This window comes from Cebus imitator, unplaced genomic scaffold (genome assembly GCF_001604975.1).
Source record: "Cebus imitator isolate Cc_AM_T3 unplaced genomic scaffold, Cebus_imitator-1.0 Scaffold52, whole genome shotgun sequence".
NCBI classification, from domain to species: domain Eukaryota; kingdom Metazoa; phylum Chordata; class Mammalia; order Primates; family Cebidae; genus Cebus; species Cebus imitator.
The window spans coordinates 48,481-71,998 of record NW_016107367.1 but is presented as its reverse complement, the minus strand read 5'-3'; the positions used below and the strand labels follow the sequence as shown (position 1 = coordinate 71,998).

Sequence of the window (23,518 nt, the reverse complement as noted above, 5' to 3'; positions counted from 1 at the left end):
AAAAAAAAAAAAAAAAAAAGAAATGTCTATAACCTAACAATAACAAAAAAATAGTAATTCAGGCTGGGTGTCGTGACTCACGCCTGTAATCCTACCCAGCACTTTGAGAGGCCAAGGCGGGTGGATCACCTCAGATTAGAAGTTCAAGACCAGCCTGGCCAACATGGTAAAACGCATCTCTACTAAAAGTATAAAAATCAGCTGAGTGCATTGGTGCTCACTTGTAATCCCAGCTACTCAGGAGGCTGAGGCAGGAGGACTGCTTGAACCTAGGAGGTAGAGGTTGCAGTGAGCCGAGATCCCACCAGCCTGGATGACAGAATGAGACTGTGTCTCTCAAAAACTAAAAAAAAAAAAGAAAGCTTTAGGCATTCAGCTCCACCCAGGGAGAGCAACCTTGAGGGCTGAACTCTGCAAAGCCACAGGAATGGAGCTGCCCAAGATATTGGAAGCCAACCCCTTGCACCAGTGTGCCCTGGATATGGGACATTGAGGGGCTTTAAGAGTTAATGACTCCCCTACTGGGTTTTGAACTTGCATGGGACCTGTAGCCCCTCTCTTTTGGAACAGGAATGTTTATTTAACACCTATACTCCCATTGTATCTTGGAAGCAAATAACTTGAATTTTTATTTATAGGCTCATAGGTGGAAGGGATGTGCCTTGTCTCAGATGAGACTTGGTACTTAGGACTTTTGAATTAACACTGAAATGAGTCAAGAGTTTTGAGACTTCTCAGAAGACATGATTGTATTTTGCAATGTGAGAAGGATATGAGATTTGGGAGGAGCCAAGGGCAGAATGCCCAAATCTCATTGTGAATTGTAATCCCCAGTGCTAGAGGTGGGGCCAGGTAGGAAGTGTTTGAGTCATGGGGGAGGATCCCTTATGGCTGTGTACTGTCCTTTCGATAGTCAGTTCCCGTGACATATGGCCATTTAAAAGTGTGTGGCACCTCCTCTCCCATACACATTCTCTCTTGCTCCTGCTCCCACTTAACCTTCCACCATGAGTAAAAGCTTTGTAGGCCTCTACAGAAGCAGATGCCAGCACTATGCTTCCTATACAGCCTCCAGAACTGTGAGCCAATTAAACTTCTTTTCTTATAAATTATACCTGGTCCCAAATGTTTCTTTATAGCAAGGCAAGGATAACCTAATACATAGCTATAGCTGTTTGTATCTGAAAAGACAGCAAGCAGTATCAGATAGTCCATAGCATATGTAGGCAGAATAGGTCTATGACCAGAATTTAATCTTCCTGTTCTGAGAAATGAGAAATAACCTGTTTTTGAGGCTTAGAATAGTCCAGGAAGGTATTGCCAGGGCAAGAGGACTTTGAGCTGAAAGTCATGTAACTGTGTTGCCATAAAAACTGTTTATGTTTACACAATTAATATTTACTTCTTTTTTCCTCTCCAAGATTTGGTATAAGGGGGAAGAAGTTACATTTTTCCTCTTCTTATGCTCATAAAGCATCTTCCATTGCCAAATCCCCTACTTTTTCTTCTATGGAAAGAGATGAGGAAGACTCTATAATTGTCTCGGAAGGAATAATTGAGGAATACCTAGCATTCGACCATACAGATATGTGAGTATTATGTCTTTTAAGCTTTTTACTCCCCTCTTGTGTATTAATACCTGTTTTTTTCTAAATGATGCTACCAATTTTATCTATAATTAGATATATGCCAGTTTCTGTTATTTATTTTATGTTATTTTTCAGGTATCCAGAATTTATCTTCTTACTTATTGCTTCTGTATATACTAGGCTTCCTTGTGTATTTTATACCTTCACACATCATTTTCCTGTTCCTGAGATTAGAGATTTTAAAATAAGTTTATTTTGTTTCCCACATAGTTTGATTTTACTCTTTTGCAAATTACCACCAGTTATGACGTGTGCTGCGTCCCGAGCTGCACAAGGGTTCAAAGACCTAAGAGGGAATGGTGGGGGATAAAGAAAGACACAGACACAGACATAGAGAAATCTGGGCAAGGCGGTTCAAGAGATGAGGATATCAGGCTCCTTGGCCCCGATCTGTCTCAGTGTGTTTTATTTTATATGCCTACAAAGCACATAGCAGAGGGAGGGTGCAGTTATTTAGAACAGCCTGTGGTTAAAATTCTCATACTTCAGTTAACATACTTCAGCTAAAAACTATCTTGCAGCAAGGTCAGTGAAAGCTGGTTATCTTTCTCTAAGCCCATCTGTCCTACTCCAAGATATACACATCCACCTATTATGGTTTCACTTCTCTGAAGTTCAACCAAAGTTCACAGTAGCCTTGCTGCTGATCCCCCCAGAGAGCAGGTGGGCTACTCCGGCTTCCTACAACCAGTTAATGATAATTTTAAAAGAGCAGTTGAAGAGATATGAACTTTGTTTACTTAAATCCTGTTTGAAAAAGGTATATACACAGCCAGGTGTGGTGGCTCATGCCTGTAATCCCAGCACTTTGGGAGGCAGATCACTTGAGGTCAGGAGTTTGAGATGAGCCTGGCCAATGTGGTGAAACCCCCTCTCTGTGAAAAATACAAAAATTAGCTGGGCATGGTGATGTACCCATCTAATCTCAGCTACTTGGGAGGTTGAGGCCAGAGAATCGCTTGAACCCAGGAGGCGGAGGTTGCAGTGAGCCAAGATCACACCACTGCACTCCAGCCTCGGCAACAGAGCGAGATTCCATCTCCAAAAAACGAAACAAAACAAGAAAAGAAAAAGGTATATACAGTTTGTATAAAACCTTATGATTGGCACAGATTTTATAGTTAATAATTCTATTTATATCTATTCTTACTGTATTCTAACAGTAGTCCTATCACATAGATATGATTTATCTTTTTTACAGGATAGGTGAGAATCAGAGTAGTTAAATGATTTATCTAAAGTAAAGCCGAAACCAAAACCTTATTCATCTGATTCTCAATCTAGTCTTCTCTTCACTATTCCATGCTACTTTTCTGAAACATTAACCTCTTAAACTATTCCTCTAAGCCTTTTAAAGTTCCAGAATTGGGCCGGGCTCAGTGGCTGATGCCTGTAATCCCAACACTTTGGGAGGCTGAGGCGGGCGGATCATGAGGTCAAGAGATCAAGACCATCCTGGCCAACATGGTGAAACCCCGTCCGTCTCTACTAAAAATACAAAAATTAGCTGGACGTGGTGGTGCATGTCTGTAGTCCCAGCCACTCGAGAGGTTGAGGCGGGAAAACTGCCTGAACCCAGGAGGCAGAGGTTGTAGTAAGCTGAGATCACGCCACTGCACTCCAGTCTGGCAACAGAGTAGGACTCCGTCTCAAAAAAAAAAAAAAAAAAAAGTTCTAGAATTGATATTCACAGCAGCACATTTGAAAATGAGTGAAAATTTCTCTTTAGGCTGTGCAGCTGTCTAGTTAGTATTACATCACATGATTCTGGACGCATTTTTTTTCCCATTGTATTTCCTGCTGAGCCATGTTCACTCACATATCACTCATGTGCACACAGCCCTAGGGCCAGCTAAATATAAGCTGGGTTTCTATACATAATGCCAATGAGCTAGAATTGTAAGCAGGTTCTTTTGGTTTTCCAAAGACTGCCCCCTTCCCTTTCACTTCTCCTGGCCTATATCAGATTACTTCTGTTTTCCATTTTTCCTCAAATCAAAGGTCTTCTTCTTTGGTTTAAGTTTATAAAAAATAAATCTGATTTAACTAATTTTATATGTGATGTAAATGGCTGATAGTGTCCCCATGGCATCTCTTTCCCTTTTTCTGATAGTTAACCAAAATGAATTTTCAGGTAACACATGGACAATTTTAGAAAGGCAGCCTTCCCTTTAGAGATACCTCTAAGATGTCTTCTAAAATGACAGAGTAGTTGGACCTTTAGAATGTTCCTAATTGAAAAGATTGAGAGTTGAAAAATAAACCAAAACACCTATAGGACATTAGTGTATACGGTAATTTCAGCAAATGGTTTTAGTACAAATGGAAAAACCATCTGGAAAAAATATAAGGTTCCTAACTTATTGTTTCCATAAAAATAAACTTCACACATTAAAAAAATTAAATGTGACAAATGAAATCGTATACATTTAGAAAAAATAAAATATGGGAGACTGTTTTAAACAATATAATTTGGGAATGAAGGCCTTTTTAACTATAACACAAAACCTACAAGTCACATAACAAATTCTTAAATGACTATACAAGATAAATTTCTGCATAGAAAAAACCTCATTTCTAGGATACAATGCTGCTGTGAAAAAATCAATGTAAAAATAGAAAAAAGCTAATTTCTACAGTAGGAATTGAAAACATAAACTCAAAGTCAAAAAACAAATGACACACTAGGCAAAAATGTTTGTAGTTCATTCACAGACAAAGAGTTAATAATATGTACATCAATAAGGAAAAGACTAAGACTAAGGACAAAACAAGCAAAGGATATCAACATAAAAATAAAATATATTTTAAACGTAAATGAAATTCAACCTCATTCGTAATTAGAGATACAAATCAAAACTATAATGAGGCACTTTCATCTGTTAGATTGGCAGAGAACAAAAGATAAAGAAGTTTGATAATTCCTTGAGTGGGTAAACAGGCATATTCTTTCACCATTGGGCCATCTAACCTTTTTAGAGGAAATTTGGCAATATCTTTTAAATTGAAATGCACATACCCTTTAACCCAATAAGCTTATTTATAGGAATTTATTCTACAGAGATAATTGCCTATGAAGCCAAAGAACTATGCCTAAGGATATTAATTTGCACATTGACTATAAGAGCAAAAGATTGGTTGATCAATGAGAGGCAAATTAAGATACAGTACATACAATGGAATATTCTGCAGTTGTTTTTTACGAGGCAGATTAATATGTTTTGTTTTATTTTTTTGAGACAGAGTCTCACTTTGTTGCCCAGGCTGGAGTGCAATAGCATGATCTCACTCACTGCAAACTCCACCTCCTTGGTTCAAGCAATTCTCCTGCTTCAGCCTCCTGAGTAGCTGGGATTACAGGCGTGTGCCACCATGCCCAGGAAATTTTTTTATTTTTAGTAGAGACAGCGTTTTGCCATGCTGACCAGGCTAGTCTCAAACTCCTGACTTCAAGTGATCCATCCATCGTGGCCTCCCAAAGTGCTGGGATTACAGACATGAACCACTGACCCAGCCTAGATTAATATGTATTGATAGGGATCAAGGGCCAAGATACATTGTTAAATAAAGAACAAGGGACAGTACAGTGTATAATGTAACTGTTTCTCTGGAACAACATTTGCTTCTGGGGATGGGGACTGGGAGTCAGAAATGTAGGCAACATCTTTTTCACTATATATCCTTCTGTACAATTTGAATTTTTTTCATCACATTATGTTATCTCCTCTAAAAAGAAATATAAATTTAAACACAATTAATACTACTCACCACACTCCCCCACCTAATGCCAGGCTAAGTCTTCTTAGGGAAGGCAGAGATGAGAGTCTGTAGCTATGCTGCATAAGCCTTACTGCACCCTTCTTTCCTGCCTATACTTTCTTAAAACTTGAGATCTCTGTTGCCCTAGGGGTAACTTTCACTGTAGAGACCTGGAGTTATTTATTCCTATTCCAAGCCAGCTTCAGAATTTGTTTTGTCTTAGTTTATATAGTACATCTATCTTAGGTGAGCACAACTGTCAGCTAGATCCTTTCTCCCAAAACTCCAGGGATATTGATATTCCCATCTGGAGAAGCAGAGATAGACTTGGCTAACTGTGACTTTCTGGGCTACAGACACAAGTGTCTCCAGAAGAGCCTCAGACCAGTGCCTGTTCTGTTTAGCTTCCCTCCTTTTCCTTTCTAACCAATTACCAAATGTTTATTTGGCTTAATAAAGTTATACTAATTTTAATAATTTGGGTGGAATGTTTCTCTAATGAATCATTGGTTCAAGTATAATAATTACACAGCATCATGACAGTGTCATGCACATCATTAAATATCACATTAATATTAATCTAAGGGCCAAGTGCAGTGGCTCATGCCAGTAATCCCAGAACTTTGGGAGGCCGAGGCGGGTGGATCACATGAGGTCAGGAATTTGAGACCAGCCTAGCCAACATGGTGAAACCCCATCTCTAGTAAAAATACAAAAATTAGCTGGGCATGATGGTAGGCTTCTGTACTCCCAGCTACTCGGGAGGCTGAGGCAGGAGAATGGCTTGAACCCAGGAGACGAAGGTTGCAGTGAGCCAAGATCAAGCCACTGCACTCCAGCCTGGGCAACAGAGTGAGACTCCATGTCAAAACAAACAAACAAAAATTAAGTTTTCTCCTGTTACAACAAAAAGATTATTTCTGTGTTCTTTACTGTTATAACTGATTGCACATTTGACAGTACTCATTCATTTAAAGCTAAAAGACACAAAATCAGTAGTTGGACCTTTAGAATGTTCCTATTGAAAAGATTGAGGATTGAAAAATAAACCAAAACGTGTATGGGAAATTAGTGAATACAATCATGATTCTTAGACTTCTTGTCCTAGTTTTTGGCAGAATAGTGGGATGGAGTGGGGATAAAACGGAAAATGCGATCTCCTCTATTGAGAACTGCCTTACTTCACAAGAAGTCTCGGACATGTGCTCATATGTTGGGCGGGCAGCAGGGCAGGCGGGGTGGGAACACCAGTCCTTCCTAAGAATCACAAAGGACAATGGTGAACATTCAGTGAAGAATAATCATAAAATCTTTCCCTCTTGCTTCTTTTACAGGGAAGAGGGATTTCATGGGAAGAAATCAGAAGCAGCTACAGAGATACAGAAATTAGGGTATCCTCCCATTGCTCCGTTTTACTGCATGAAAGAGGATGTCCTTGCTTATGTGTTTGACAATGTATGGAGCAAGGTTGTGAGCTGTATGGAGCAGTTGACACGTAGTCACTGGGAAGGATTTGCCTCTGGTAAGGATCTTTGTGAAAACAATGTAAAAAACAATTGCTTATGATTTCTAAACCCTAACCAGTCTATTAGATGATATGCTTCATTAGTGCAAAAGGTGGGTATGCGCCAGACACAGCGGCTAATGCCTATAATCCTAACACTTTGGGAGGCCAAGGAGAAGGATCACTTGAGCCCAGGAGGTTGAGACCAGCCTGGGCAACATAGTGAGATCCTATCTCTATAAAAAATAAAAAATTAGCCAGGCATGGTGGTACACACCTGCAGTTGCAGCTGTGCAAGACATTGAGGTGGGAGCATCACTTGAGCCCAGGAGGTCAAGGATTCTTAGCCTTCAGTGAGCTATGATTGCACCACTGCACTGTAGCCTGGGCATAAGTAACTCTGTCTCAAAAAAAAAAAAAAAAAAAAGTAGATGTAAGAGAGCAGGGAAAACCTAAGTGTTTTTTCCTACTCTCACATATCACAACATGTCTGATCAGTGGGTAGGGTTTTTTTCCCTACAACGCAAGCAATTCTGACATCACATTCTCCAGCAGACATCAATGTGGTGTCCTGTAATTCAATTCAGTTCTGACACAATCTACCAGGAGATACTGTCAGATCCCACAAATTAAGGGCCCAGTCCCACTACCCCCAACTTCAGATGCCAGTTGCAAGCTCCAAGTTGTAACCTGTACTTCTGACCGACCAGCTATTTAGGGCTCTCTGAACCTAGTCCTTTAGGGTTTTTATGGAGGTTTCATTTTGTAGGCATGATTAAATTGTTGGCCATCGCTGATTAACTCAACCTTCAGCCCCTGTCTTCTCCCTAGAGGTCAAAAAACTGAAAAAGTTCCAACCTTCTAATTACATGATTGGTTCCCCTGCCAACCACTATCTCCCTACCCAATTCTCAGACTATCCAGGAGCCCCTAACCACCAGCCATATCATTAGCATACAAAAAACACTTACCACTTTGGGTATTCTAAGAGTTTTAGGAGCTGTGTGCCATAAACCAGGGGCAGAGGCCAAATGTTTATTGTCATCTCATGATATGATATGATATGACCATATACTTAGCCTCTGCCCCTGATTTCAGATCACAGTGGGTGTGATTTATGTTTGTATTCCCCACAGAAACTAACAGGTATTTAGTAAATCTTTGAGAATGAGCAGATAAATAAAAAGGCCTAGACTATGATTAGACAGAGCTTGCACTTTCTCTTTGAATATAATGATTTATGAAGAAAAATCATGTGCAAGTGGCATGTTTTTTAAACTGCTGTATTAAAGTATAATCAATATATAATAAACTACACTGATTTTTCTTTCCACTTTATTTTTTATGTATTCAGAAAGTACAAGTGCCAGTTTCTTATGTGTATGTATTTCTTAGTGGTGAAGTCTAGGTCTTTCGTGTACCCATCACTCGAATAGTGAATATTGTACTCACTAGGTAATTTTTCAACTCTTGCCACCCTCCCACCTTCCCACCTTTCGGAGTCTCCAGTGTTTCTTATTCCACTCTCTATGTCCATATGTACCATTGTTTAGCTCTCACTTATAAGTAAGAACATGTGGTATTTGACTTTCTGTTTCTGAGTTATGTTGCTAGGATAATGGCCTCCAGTTCTATGTATGTTGCTTCAAAAGACATGATTTCATTCTTTTGTATGGCCAAGTAGTAGTCCTTAGTATATGTATACTCCATTTTATTTATCCAGTCCTCTCTTGATGGACACTTAGGTTGATTCCCTCTTTGCTACTGTGAATAGTGGAGCAATATACATGAGTGTGAATAAATATATATTTTTTGAGACAGAGTTTCGCTCTTGCAGGCTGGAGTGCAGTGGCGCAATCTTGGCTCACTGCAACCTACACCTCCTGGGTTCAAGCGAGTCTCCTGCCTCAGCATCCTGAGTTGCTGGGATTACAGGTGCATGCCACCACGCCCAGCTAATTTTTTGTATTTTTAGTAGAGATAGGGTTTCACCATATTGGCCAGGTTGGTCTTGAACTCCTGACCTCAGGTGATCCGCCTGTCTCGGGCTCCCAAAGTGCTGGGATTATAGGCATGAGGAGCCACTGCACCCAGCTATAAGTATCTTTTTGATATAATGATTTATCTTTGCATATATACTCAGTAGAGGGGTTGCTGGATCAAATGGTGGTTCTACTTTTAGTTCTTTGGGAAATCTCCATGCTCTTTTCCATAAAGGCTCTACTAATTTACTTCCCCACAGACTATATAAGTGCTCCCTTTTCTCTGCATCCTTGCCAACGTCTGTCGTTTTTCATATGTTTGTTGGATGCTTATGTCTTCTTTTGAAAAATGTCTGTTCATGTCCTGTTTCTCTCTCTCTCTCTCTCTCTCTCTCTCTCTCTCTCTCTCTTTTTCTCTTTCTGAGTACAGTGGCACAGTCATAGCTCACTGCAGCCTTGACCTTCTGGGCTCAAGTGATCCTCCCACCTCAATCTCCTGAGTAGCTGGGACCACAGGAATACATTACCACACCTGGCTAATTTTGTGTATATTTTTGTAGAGATAGGGTTTAACCATGTTGCCCAGGCTGGTTTCAAACTCCTGGGCTCAAGCAATCTGCCCATCTTTAGCCTCCCAAAGGACTGGGATTACAGGCGTGAGCCACCATGCCCAGCCTGCTTATGTTCTTTTTCCCCTTTTAAATAGGGTTTGTTTTTTTGTTTGTTTTTGGATGATCAATGTGTCCTGCAATTCACATTAATTCTCGCAGCTTTAAATAGGGTTATTTATTGTTTTCTTACTGAGTTGAATTCCTTGTAGATTCTGGATATTAGTCTTTTGTCAGAAGCATAGTTTGCACATTTATTTTTGCCATTTTGCCATTCTGTAGGTTATCTGTTTATTCTGTTGATTATTTATTTTGCTATGCAGAAGGTTTGTAGTTTAATTGAACCCCATTTGTCTATTTTTGTTTTCATTGCATTTGCTTTTGAAGACTTGGTCTTAAATTCTTTGCCAGGACAATGTCCAGAAGAGTTTTTCCTAGGTTTTCTTCTAGGATTTTTATAGTTTCAGGTCTTAGATTTAAGTCTTTAATCCATCTTGAGTTAATTTGTATATATGGTGAGAGATATGGATCCAGTTTCATTTTTCTGCATATGGCCATCCAGTTTTCTCAGCACTGCTTATTTAATAGACTCCTTTCCCCAGTGTATATTTGTGTTGACTTTGTCAAAGATCAGTTGATTGTAGGTATATGGCTTAATCATTTTCTATTCCATTCCATTAGTCTGAGTGTCTGTTTTTATACCAGTACCAGGCTGTTTTGATTACTATACCCTTGTATAATTTGAAGTCAGGTAATGTGATTCCTCCGGGTTTGTTCTTTTTGCTTAGGATTATTTTCACTACTTGGGCTCTTTTTGGTTCCACATGAATTTTAGTATTTTTTTCTAATTCTGTGAAAAATGGCATTGGTAATTTGATAGTGATTGTGTTGAATCTGTAGACTGCTTGATGTATATGGTCATTTTAACAATATGGATTCTTTCAATCCATGAACATGCAAAGTTTTTCCATTTGTTTGTATCATGTATGAATTCTTTAGTCAGTGTTTTATAGTTTTCCTTATAGAGCTCTTTCACCTCCATGCTTAAATATAATCCTGGATAGTTTATTTTCTTTCTCTCTTTTTTTTTTTTTTTAAAAAGACCTCCTGACCTCAGGTGATCCACCCACCCCAGCCTCCCAAAGTGCTAGGTTTACAGGTGTGAGCCACTGTGCCCAGCCAAGGATAGTTTATTTTCTTATAGCTATTGTAAAGTGAGTTGCTTTCTTGATTTGGTTCTTGGCTAGATCATTATTGGTGTATTGAAACCCTATTGATTTTTGGGTCTTAATTTTGTATCCTGAAACTACTAAATTTATTTATCAAATCTAAGTTTTTTGATAGAGTCTTTCAGGTATATAAGATCATACCATCAGCAAACAGGGCAATTTGACTTCCCCTTTTCCAATTTGGATGCCTTTTGTTATTTTCTCTTGCCTGATCGCTCTGACAAGGACTTGTTCAATAAGAGTGGTGAAAGTGGACATCCTTGTCTTGTTCTAGTTTTAGGGAATGCTTTCAATTTTTCCCTGTTAAGTACAATGCTAGCTATGGGTTTGTTGTATATGGCCTTTATTATGTTGAGGTATGTTCCTTCTATGCATAGTGTGTTGAGGACTTTTATCATGAAGGAATGTTGAATTTTATCCAGTGCCTTTTCTGCATCTGAGATGATCATTTGTTTTTTGTCCTTAATTCTGTTTATATGAGGTATCACATTTATTTATTTGCATATAAATCAAATAATCATCCTTTCAACTCTGGGATAAATCCCACCTGATCATGGTGCATTATCTTTTTGATGTGCTGTTGGATTCAGTTTGCTAGTATTCTGTTGAGGAATCTTGCCTCTATATTCATCAGGGACATTGTTCTTTTTTCATTGCGTCTTTGTCTGTTTTTGGTATCAGAGTTATACTGGCCTCATAGAATGCATTAAGGAGAATTCCCCCCTTTTTGATTTTTTGGAATAGTTGCAGGAGGATTGGTAGTAGTCCTTTGTATATTTTGTATAACTCAACTGTGAATCCCTCTGTTTGTTTCTTTGTTTTAATCCATCTGATTTTTAGGCTTTTGTTATTTTTGGCTGTGAATCCATCTGGTTTTTGTTGTTGTTGTTTGTTTTCCAGTTTTGGGGGTTTTTTTTGGAGCAGAGTGTCACTCTGTCACCCAGGCTGGGGTGAAGTGGTGTGATCTCAGCTCACTGCAACCTCTGCCCTCTGGGTTCAAGCAATTCTTCTGCTTCAGTCTCTCAAGTAGCTGGGACTACAGGTGCATGCCACCACACCTGGCTAATTTTTGTATTTTTACTAGAGATGGGGTTTCACCATGTTGGCCAGGCCCAAACTCCTGACCTCAAGTGATCCGCCTGCCTCAGCCTCCCAAAGTGCTCGGATTATAGGCATGAGCCACTGCACCCAGACCCATCTGGTTTTTAGGATTTTTTTTTTTGTTGGGAGATTTTTTATTACCAATCCAATCTCACTACTCATTTTTGGTCTGTTTAGGAGTCCTGTTTCTTTCTGATTCAACCTCAGTCAGTTGTTCTGTTTCCAGCAATTTATCCATTTCCTCTAGGTTTTCTAGTTGATAAGTGTATAGTTGCTTAAAATACTCTCTAATGATCTTTTGTATTTCTGTAGTATCAGTTGTAATGTCTCCTTTTTCATTTCTGATTGTGTTTATTTCGATCTTCTTATTCTATCTAGTAATTAATCAATTTTGTTTATCTTTTCAAAAACCACCTTTTTGTTTCATTGATCCTTTGTAATTTTTTTTTTTTTTTTNTTTTTGGTCTCTATTTCATTTATTTCTGCTATGGTCTTTGTTATTTCCTTTCTTCTGTTAACCTGTTAACTTTGGGTTTGGTTTGTTCTTGTTTTACTAGTTCTTTTTTTTTTGAGATGGAGTCTCATTCTGTTGCCCAGGCTGCAGTATAGTGGGATGATCTTGGCTCACTGCAGCCTCTGCCTCCCAGGTTCAAGTGATTCTCCTACTTCAGCCTCCCAAGTAGCTGGAATTGCAGGGCACAACACCATAACTGGACTATTTTTGTATTTTTAGTAGAGACAGGGTTTTGCCATGTTGACCAGGCTGGTCTTGAACTCCTGACCTCAAGTTATCTGTCCACCTCAGTGTCCCAAAGTGCTGAGATTACAGGCATGAGCCACCATGCTAACAAAATAGATTTCAAGACAAAAACTGTCTGGGAGAGACAAAAGCAATACTAAGAGGAAAGTTTATAGCATTAAATGCCTACATCAAAAAAGTAGAAAGATGGCTGGGCATGGTGTCTCGCACATGTAATCCTGGTACTTTGGGAGGCCAAGGCAGAAGAATTGCTTGAGGCCAGGAGTTTGAGACTAGTCTGGGCAACATAGTGAGACCTCGTCTCTACAAAAAAAAATTTTTTTAATTTAAAAAAAGTAAAAAGATCACAACTACCTAACATCACAACTCAAGGAACTAGAAAAACAAGGCTGGGTGTGGTGGCTCATGCCTGTATTAAACTCTCAAAATGCACCTTCGGCCTGCCACCAGGGAGGGTGGAGTACCTCAAACTACACACTTAAAGTGTGTTATAAGTTCTCAACTATGTATACACCCATGAAACCATCACCACAATCAATATAAGGAACATATCCATCACCCCCAAAAGTTTATGCCTTTCAATCTCTCCCTCCTGCCCTTGCGTATCTCCACATCTCCAAAGTGATTATCACAAAAAGAGTGATCTGCTTTCTGCCACTGTAGATTAGTCTGCATTTTATAGAGTTTCATGTGGGTGGAATCATATGTTCTCTTTGTCTGGCTTCTTTCACTCAGGATAATGATTTTTGAGATTCATCACTGATTCACTGTGTATCATTCCTTTTTATTGCTGAGTAGTATTCCATTGTATCACAATTTGTTTATCTGTTGATGGCCAGTAGGCTCTTTTCAGCTTTGGGCTATTACATGTAAAGGTGTTAGAAACACTAGTGTAAAATAAATTGGGGACATACAATTTTTTTCCATTGGGTAAATTCTTCATAGTTGAATGGCTGGGTTGTAGTTAGATATACATTTCACTTGTTAAGGATTGTTTATATAGGTTTTCTGTGCTGCGCAACAAATTATCACAAACAGTGGCTTCAAACAACATACCTCACACATTTGTGAGTCTGAAGTCCAGCAACAGCTTAGGTAGTTCTCTATTTAGGGTTTCATCTGGCTGTGATCAAGGTGTTGGTCAGGCTGGGCTCTCATGTGGTGACTTAACTGGAGAAGGAGCCACTTATACTTTTATATGTTCTTAGAAGCATGCAGTTCCTTAGAGCTATAGTATTTATGTGAGCTTTATTCTTCAAAGCCAGGAAGAAAGACTGAGAGCTATTGAACTAACGACAAAAGCCTATATAACATGATCATGGGAATGACATCCCATCACTTTACCATTATCTATTGGTCTGAAGCAAGTCATAAGTCTTGCTCACACTCAAAGTGGGGGGATTTCATGTAGGCATGAACACCAAGAGGTAGGAATCGTGCAGGGGCCATCTTAGAGTCTTTCTACCACATGCCCCAATAAGTCATGTTCTCCCACATGCAAAATATATTCACCTCACTCCCAAGGTTTTCAAGAGTCCCATCCCATTGTAGCATCAGCTCAAAGATCCAGAATCTTATCATCTAAATCAGGTCCTGGTGTGGATGATGTTCCTAAATGTAATCCATTCAGTACAGGTTCTGTACACAATTTCTCTCCATCTGTAGATCTGTGAAACTATAGAGACAAGCTGTCTGACCCCCAACACGCCCAACATACAAGAGTGGACAGGCAAAGGATAATAGTTATAGACAGTACAGTTAAAAGGAGCGGGGAATGGAAGGTAAAAAAAGGGTTCATAGCAATTCTGAAATCTAGCTGGGTAAAAAATATTGGGAGTTCCATGACTAAGTTTCAAGACCTGGGACTCATCCTCTGCAGTTCTCTGCTCCATTCTCAGGGGCCTGGTTTCACCCTCTCAATGATCTTTCCTTTTTTCATGAAAGGTAGCACATGTTTATAGCTAAGTAGTTTTATCAGGCTGCTTACTGCCGTACAATTTGGGGGGGGTCTGACAACCTTCTTCCATTTTGTACTGACTCTGTCCTATTAGTCCAGATTGGCAGTTTTTCTATTGAAATAATTTTCTCAAAAACTTTATTGCTCTCCATGGTATCAGTGCGGTTCACTAAATTAGACAAAAGCCACATATGTGTATCTTTTCACAAAATTTCTTGTCTATCTTAGACTCCTGCCAATATGGTGAAACCCTGTCTCTAGTACAAACACAAAAATTATCTGGGCATGGTGGTGGGTGCCTGTTGTCCCAGCTACTCGGGAGACTGAGGCAGAAGAATTGCTTGAACCTGAGAGGCGGAGGTTGCAGTGAGCCAAGATCATGTCACTGCACTCCAGCCTAGGCAACAGAGGGAGACTTTGTCTCAAAAAAAAAGATGGCTTCCACACTGAAAACTGTAATATTATAGAATGAATGTAGAGGAGACTAAAGAAATGGAAAGACATCCTATGTTTATGGAGTGGAAGGCTTAATATTGTTAAAATGGCAATACTCCCCAAATAGATCTACAGTTTTAGTACAATCCCTATCAAAATTCCAGCTGCCTTTTTTTGCAGAAATGGGCAAGTTGATCCTGAAGTTCATATGGAAATATGACCCAGAATAATCAAAACGGTATTTATAAAGAATAAAGTTAGAGGATTCATACCTCCTGATTTAAAAAATTATTACAAAACTGCAGTAATCAAAACTGGCTGTGTGGAACTGGCGTAAGGACAGACAAATAGATCAGTGGAATAGAATCAAAAACTCAGAAATATACCCACACATATGTGGCCAATTAGTTTTCAAGGGTGCCAAGATCATTCAATGGGAGAAGAATAGCCTCTTCAACAGATGATGCTGGAACAGCTGTATATTCACATGGAAAAGAATAAAGTTGGATTCTGACTTCACACCATATACAAAAATCAGCTCACAATGGATCAAGGACCTAAATTTGAGAGCCAAAATTATAAAACTCAGAAGAAAACAAAGGAGTAATTTTTCATGACCTTGGATATGATAATACATTGTTAGATATGACACCAAAAGCATGAGCAGCAAAAGAAAAAATGATAGTTTGGAATTCATCATAATGTAAAACTTTGTGCCATAAAAGATGTTATCAAGGAAGCAAAAGACAACCTGTAAAATGGAAGAAAATATTTACAAATCATATAACTAATAAGGATCTAGTATCTGGAGTAAAGAACTATACCTCAATAATAAAAGCTCAAACAACCCAATTTAAAAATGGGCAAATGATTTGGATAGATATTTCTCCAAAGAAGATATACAAATGACTGATAAGCACATGAAAGATGTTGTACATCATTAGTCATTAGGGAAATGAAAATCAAAACCACAATGAGATGCCACCTCATGCCCACTAAGATGGCTATGTATATATACCTTTTTAATTAAATTTTATTTCTTAAAGGAAAAATGCAAGTGTTAGTAAAGATGGGAAGAAATCGGAACCCTCACACATTGCAGTGGGAATATAAAATTCTGCAGCTACTGTGCAAACAATTTGGCAGCTCCTCAGAATGTTAAACATAAAATTATTAAAAGACCAAGAAAATTCCACTCTTAGGTATATAACCAAGAGAAGTGAAAACGTATGTCCATACAAAACTTGTATATGAGTGCTCATAGCAGCATTATTCACAAGAGCCAAAAAGTGGAAACAACTCAAATGTCCATCAGCTGATGAATGAACACAATTTTGGTTTATCCATATGTTATGGGATGAATTGTTTCCCCCCTAAAATTCTTATGTTACAACCCTAAAGTGACTGTATTTGAAGACAGCGCTTTTAGAGAGGTAATTCAGGTTAAGTGAAGTCATAAGAGTGGGCTCCTAATCCAACAGGGCCGGTGTCCTTGTAAGAAGAGGAAGGGACACCAGAGATCTGTTTCTACACACATGTGGAGAACAGGCCATGTGAGGACACAGAAAGAAGGTGGCCACCTCGAAACCAGGACAGCACCTTGATCTTGGACTTCTAGCCTCCAGAACTGTCAGAAAATAAATGTCCATTGTGCAGTCCACCCAATCAGTGCTATTTTGTTACAGCAGTCCTAGCAGACTAGTATACCATGCAATGGAATATTATTCAGCCATAAAAAGCAACTAAGTACTGATACGTTACAACATGGATGAACCTTGAAAATATGCCAAATGAAAGAAACAATCACAAAGCACCATGTATACTGTATGATTCCATTCATATGAAATATCCAGAACAGGCAGAGCTGTGGAGACAGAAAGTAGTTTAGTGGTAGCCAGGGAATGGATAAAGAGGGAAATTGAGAGGTACCATGTTTCTTTTCAGAGTGATGGAAATTTTTTGAAATTACATAGTGGTAATAATCGTACAACACTGTGAATATATTAAAAACCACTGAACTGTACACTTTAAAATGGTTAAAATGGTGAATTTTATGTTATATGAATCTTATCTAAAAAATTTTTTTTGAATTCTTTCAGCCTGATGAGTATCCATTAACATTGCTTGTATGTGTGTCTGCTAGTGGTGAATTGTTTCTTTTGTAGATATGAAAATTCTTTTATTTGGCTTTCATTTTTGCAAAATAATTTTGTGAACTCTATGTCAATAGTTTGCCTCCTAGTAATTTTAAAACGCTGTTCATTTTCTTCTCACTTGCATTGTTTCTGAAAAGAAATCTGTTGTCATCCTTATCTTTGTTCCTGTGTGCATATTTTGTTTTTGTTTTTTTTTCTGGCTGCTGTTAAGATTTTCTCTTTATCACTGGTTTTGAACAATTTGATTATGATATGCCTTAATGTAGTTTTCTTCATGTTTCTTCTGCCTGGAGTTTGCTGAACTTCATAGAGCTGTAGGTTTGTTTCATTGTTTGGAAAGCTTTCAGCAATTATTTCTTCAGAATTTTTTTTCTGTCCCACATCCTCCATCAGGACTTCAGTCACTTACAAATTAGTCTGTTTGATCACTGTTTATCCCTCAGATAACTCATGTTTAAAAAATTTTTTTTTTATGTTTTTTCTGTGTGTATTTCATTCCGGGTAATTTCTATTGTTATGCCATCAAGTTCATTAACCTTTTCTTCTACAGTGTTGAATTTGCTCATTTAGGGAATTTCATGTAAGATATTTTCATTTTCATCTCAAAGTATGATTTCAGAAAGACATATATATTTTCCATGCCTCTATTTGATTTTTTGAAAATGTGGAATAATGGAATAACTTGACTATCTGTGTTGATTCTAGGTTGGTTTCGGTTATTTATATTCTCTTCATTATGGCTTGTATTTTCCTGCCTGGTGATCTCTGATTGGATTTTAGACATTGTGAATGTTACCTAAGGGATGAATTTCTTTTTTTATTTTTATTCCTGCATATTTTCTTGAGCTTTGTTCTGAAATGCTATTAAGTTACTTGCAAACAGTTTGATCCATTCTGGTCTTTCTTTAATGATTTGTTAGGTCTGGTGCAATGTTCAGTCTAGAGCCAATTTGTTACCCATCTACTGGGGCAAGATCTATTCTGTCCAGTGCTCCATGAATTGAGTTTGTCTGGTTTGGAGGGTAGGAACAGGCAGTATTCCTTGTTCCATGTGAGCAGCAGGTACTGTTCCCTTCTTTCAGTTTTATTTCCCCTAGCCTCAGGTGGCTTCTGATACATGCACTGATCAGTATATTTTGAATGCTCAAATGATGCCCCACCCTCTGCAGATACCATGGGTTCTCTTCCTGTATATTTCTCTTCTCTAAGACACTGTTCTATGAATCCTAGCTGCCTTGGTCTCTGGACTGTCAACTCAGGGAGTTACCAGGCTGTGCCTCAGTTCCCACTCTGTGTATGTTTTTTTAGACGGAGTCTCACCCTGTCACCTGGGCTGGAGTGTAGTGGTGCAATCTCAGCTGACTGCAACCTCCACCTTCCAGGTTCAGGTGATTCTCCTGCCTCAGCCTCCTGAGTAGCTAGGATTATAGGCATGTGCCACCACGCCTGGCTAATTTTTGTATTTTTAGTAGAGATGGGGTTTCACCATGTTGATCAGGCGGGTCTTGAACTCCTGACCTCGTGATCCGCCAACCTGCTTCCCAAAGTGCTGGGATTACAGGCTTGAGCCACTGTTCCCGGCCAGTTCCCTCTCTTTATGCCTTATCTTAGAAACTTTTTCAAGGCAATTGCAGGTCTAGTCTCATTTGTTTATCATCTCATGGTTTATGAACCTCCATTATTTGATGTACAGTGTCTTGAAAGCCATTGTTTGTTTATTCGTTGTTTTAAGCAGGAGAGTAAACCCAGTTCATGTTACTCCATCTTGGCTGGAAGGAGAAGTCCAACAAACACATTTTTAAACTTTTTATTGAATCACAGCTTGCCAGGAGTAAAAGGAAAAAAAAGGTTTTATTGAAGAGTAATATATAAATAAAAAATACAAAGTAAGTTTACATCAAGTAAGCCTAGGCTAATATGTGTGTGTGTGTCTTAGATTTTAACAAAAAAGATTAAACAGTAAAAATTAATTTAAAAATGGGCAAACCTCACAGAATAAGGAAATAGAAAATATTTGTATACAGTTGTACAGTGTTTGTGTCTTAAGCTGTTATTTCAAAAGGATCAAAAATTTAAAAAAATAAATTTACAGATTATAAAAGTAAAATAAACTAAGGGTAATTTATTGAAGAAAAAGAAATTTTTAAAAAATGTAGTGTAGCCTAAGTATACAGCATTTATAGACAGTAGCGTACAGTAATGACCCAGGCCTTCACGTTCACTCACCACTCACTCAGTGACTCACTTAGAGCAACTTTCATTCCTGCAAGCTCCATTCATGGTAAGCACCCTATGCAAGTGTACAATTTTTATCTTTTGTACCATAATTTTATCGTACTTTTTCTGTTTAGGCTTGTTTAAATAAATACCATTGAATTATAGTTGCCTTCAGTTTTCAGTACAGTAACATGCTGTACAGGCCTGTGCCTAGGCGCAACAAGCTATATTTAGCTTAGGTGTGTAATAGGCTGTACCACCCAGGCTTGTGTAAATACACTCAGACATTCACACAATGACAAAATTACCTAACGATGCAGTTCTCAGAATGTATCCCTGCTGTTAAGTGACATGAGTGTAAAATGGCAAAATGGTAAATCACGGGTACTTTGCCACAATATATATATATTTTTTTCAGTAGCAGGCCAGATTTGGCCCATGGGCCATAGTTTGCCAACCCTGCTCTGAAATGCGATCCCCATTAGAAGCAATGTTATTTAATGATTAAAGCACAGACTACGTTGCCAGACAACCGGGTTTGACTGCTGGCCCTGACACTAACTTTATCTACATCCTTGGCAAGTTGCTTAACTTCTTTGAGCCTCAGTTTATCTATGAGTATAAATACTAATACCTGTTTCATAGGGTTAAGAAATAAGTTACATCAAAGTATATAGAGCAGTTCCTGGAATATGTAAGAGCTTAGTAAATGTGAGCTGTTGTCATTACTTTTTATTGGAATACCTGGAAGTATAGAAAGAGAACACTTGCAGTTTTGGCTTTGTCATGGACCAGTTGGTTCATTGTTGTTAGAACAAACTGACAGTTGCTGGTACAAACCTACCTCTACTATTAGAGCAACTTTTCCGACCTGTGTGAAGAAGAAGGCCAAACTACATGCAGGTTTGCAATATATGCAGTAGGACTACATGGTCTGTGAACTATAGCCTCAAAGTATATAAAACTCTGATGAAATGTAATCATGTATTTATAACTTTTTGTAATTATTTTAACTTTTAATCAAGACAGTTTTAAAGTCTAAATTTATGAAGAAAATTTTAATTTTTATTTATTTATTGAAACAGGGTTTCGCTCTGTTGTCCAGGCTGGGGTACAGTGGTGCCATCACAGCTCACTACAGCCTCAACCTCCTGGGCTGAAGTTATCTTCCCACTTCAGCCTCCCAAGTAGCTGGGACCAAGGGCATGTGCCACCATGCCTAGCTAATTTTAATTTTTTTTGTAAAGATGGGGGTCTCCTTATGTTGCCCAGGCTGGTCTTGAACTACTGGCCTCAAGCAATCTGCCTCCACCTCTCAAAGTTCTTGGATTACAGATATAAGCCACCATGCCCAGCCTGCTTGGTCATTTTTATGGTGTCTTGCTCTTAGTCATATTTTCTATTTCTGCTTTAGTTTTACATTCTACATCTGTCAATTCCAATTTCTGAAATCCTTGTTGATCTGATTATGTTGTTTTTGCTTGCTCTTTTTCAAGATGCCTTGTTTCTTTCTGGATGTGATTCTTAACAGTAGTTTCTAATCTCAGAGCTTTACCTGTCAAAATTGAGGTCTGGATTAATGAAGGCTCCCCTAGAGCTACACGGTCCAATAGAGCAGGGATCAGCCATGTTTGGCCATCAGTTAAAATTAAGTTCCTCACTCCCTAGCCACATGCTAAGTGCTGTATAGCTACAGGAGGGTAGTGGCTACCACACTGAATAGCACAGTTATAAAACATTTCCATCAACTCCAAAGGTGTGTGGGACGACTTTGCTCTAGAGAGATTTTTCTCCTTTCGCCAGGTACCAATAGGCATCATCAGCCTGGGAAACCACTTTCAACTAGTCTTGGTTTGAGGGGTTTTTTTGAATCATGCAGGTGGTATAAAATTGCACTGCAAAAATAAGTGAAGACTATGAATTCTCAGGAGAGATATTTTTTTCACAATACTGTTGCTATGGGCCAGAAGATTATCCATGGATAATAGATTCTATTCCTTTGCCCAGATGATGAGAGTAATGTTGCAGTTACCAGACCCAATTCAGAAAGTTCCTGTGCGCTGAGTGAACCACACCCTTTGGTGTTACCGCGAGTGCCACAGTCTAAGGTGCTGTCCATTATCTCAAATCCGGTAAGCCCCAGAAGGATCAGTTGGAGACCCCAGAGCTATTCTCACCAGAGGAAATTTGCTGTTGTTTGCCTTACTTGTATGATTTCTGACTTAGTATTTTTTTAGTACAGTTATGTGTTTATCATAATAATCCAGTGACTCTTTGCATTGGTCAGTTTCAGTTTAAAATATTAATAGCAAATTAGAGTTGATAAATACTTCTCAGTCAGCTCTTCTGAGGAGGTATCCATAAGTTGTGCAATCAAGAATTAACCATGTGGTCAGCCTAAGTCTGTTTTGGCAAGAATGGAGGATAATAAAAAGGACTCATCTTAGATTCTCTATGGCCTTTACATCATCCTTTGAATGCCTCCTTCCTTTTGGCTTTTTCCTTCCTTGTTCTCTCAACCTGGCCCACCTGTTTATTTTTTATTTATTTTTTTGAAACAGTCTCTCACTCTGTCACCCAGGCTAGAGTGCAGTGGCGTGATCTCAGTTCACTGCAACCTCTGCCTCCCAGGTTCAAGCAGTTCTTGTGCCTCAGCCTTCCAAGTACCTCAGCTGATTTCTGTATTTTTAGTAGAGACAGGGATTCACCATATTGGCCAGGCCAGTCTCAAACTCCTGGCCTCATACGATCCACCTGCCTCAGCATCCCAAAGTGCTGGGATTATAGGCGTGAGCCACCATGCCTGGTCCCTGTTTGGTTTTTAGAGACAGGAGTCTCACTATGTTGCCCAGCTGGTCTCAAACTCCTAGGCTCAAGCCACCTTCCCACCTCAGCCTCCTGAGTAGCCACCACACCCAGCCTGTTTTTGTTTTTTAATATTTAAATCTGTTAACTTTTTTGCCTTTTGGATGTTTAGTACTCATAAACAGATATAAAAATCAAACAAAAGCAAAGAGAAAAACTATTTCGAGTGAGTCTGAACAAGCACAAAGATGGTATTTCCTGCAGGAGACTGATGAGGTTGGACTTATCCCTGGGTAATGATTTATGTAGTCCCAGTTCCTATATGATAGTTACCAACCCTGGATTTTACTATCAGATCTAGTTTTTGTTTTTTCTGGTTTTACTACCAGATCTTTGTTGGTATACTGGCCAGATACTGTGCAGCTGGATTTACAAAGCAGGTATTTAAAAAGAAAATAAGGCCAAGGTGTGTGGATCACTTGAGGCCAGGAGTTCAAGACCAGCCTGGTTAATATGGTGAAATCCCATCTATACTAAAAAATACAAAAATTAGCTGGGCATGGTGGCAGGCACCTGTAGTCCCAGCTACTCTGAGGCTGAGGCAGGAGAATCACTTGAACCTGAGAGGCAGAGGTAGCAGTGGGCTGAGATTACACCACTACATTCCAACCTGGGTGACAGAGCGAGACTGTCTCAAAAAAAAAAAAAAAAAAGAAAAGAAAATTAGGAAGGCTCATGAGTCATCACACCAGGGATGAACCAGGTAAATTAATGTTCCTTTGGTGGTGATAAAGCACTTCTGCATGTTGAACTGGTGTGGCCATGGTTTAGTAGCCTAAGCCCTGAATAAATAGACGTTCTGGTCTTTCATGATCTAAGGAAAGAGAAGAGTTAATTCAAACATTCTGAAGAGAAAGAGGAAGGAAAATACATTCTATGGCAATGGAGATGGCCAGAAAAGGTAATGAGCTGATGATCTGAGAAAACAAGAAGGGGTCTAGGATGGCAGTGCCAGTCCAAGAAACATTACATCCTGCTAAAATTAGAACAAATAAGCTTACCTCATAGTACAGACTCTTTAGGATTTAGGTTACCGAGAGCTGACCTGCTCCACAGGTAGTGAAAGAGGATTAGTTTGTACAGAGTGCAGGATTGTGTAATGATGAATGAGATCAAGTTGGAGTTTCCCCTTATTATTTTCTATTATTGTTCCATATTTTGTCTGAGTTTTCTCTTCTACTATAACGTAAACAATAATAATAATAAAGGTCCTCACTCCCCATGAGAGGGCTGTTAATTGTGTTCATCCAGATTGATCAGGCTTCCCCTACCTGCTATCATTTAGGAATGGAGAGG

General features: G+C 38.9%; 1 protein-coding gene across 6 annotated transcripts in view; it reads left to right on the top strand.

Moving 5' to 3' along the window:
- Positions 1-23,518, top strand: part of FAM149B1 (family with sequence similarity 149 member B1) — a 58,442-nt gene that overhangs the window by 23,879 nt on the left and 11,045 nt on the right. For 5 of the 6 annotated variants that reach the window (XM_017528006.1, XM_017528005.2, XM_017528011.2 and 2 more), the window contains 3 exons: positions 1,422-1,589; positions 6,743-6,930; positions 21,365-21,489. In XM_017528006.1, the coding sequence (XP_017383495.1) occupies positions 1,422-1,589; positions 6,743-6,930; positions 21,365-21,489 (481 nt within the window). The remainder of the gene's footprint in view (positions 1-1,421; positions 1,590-6,742; positions 6,931-21,364; positions 21,490-23,518) is intronic. The other variant, XM_017528009.1, reaches the window with a different exon arrangement.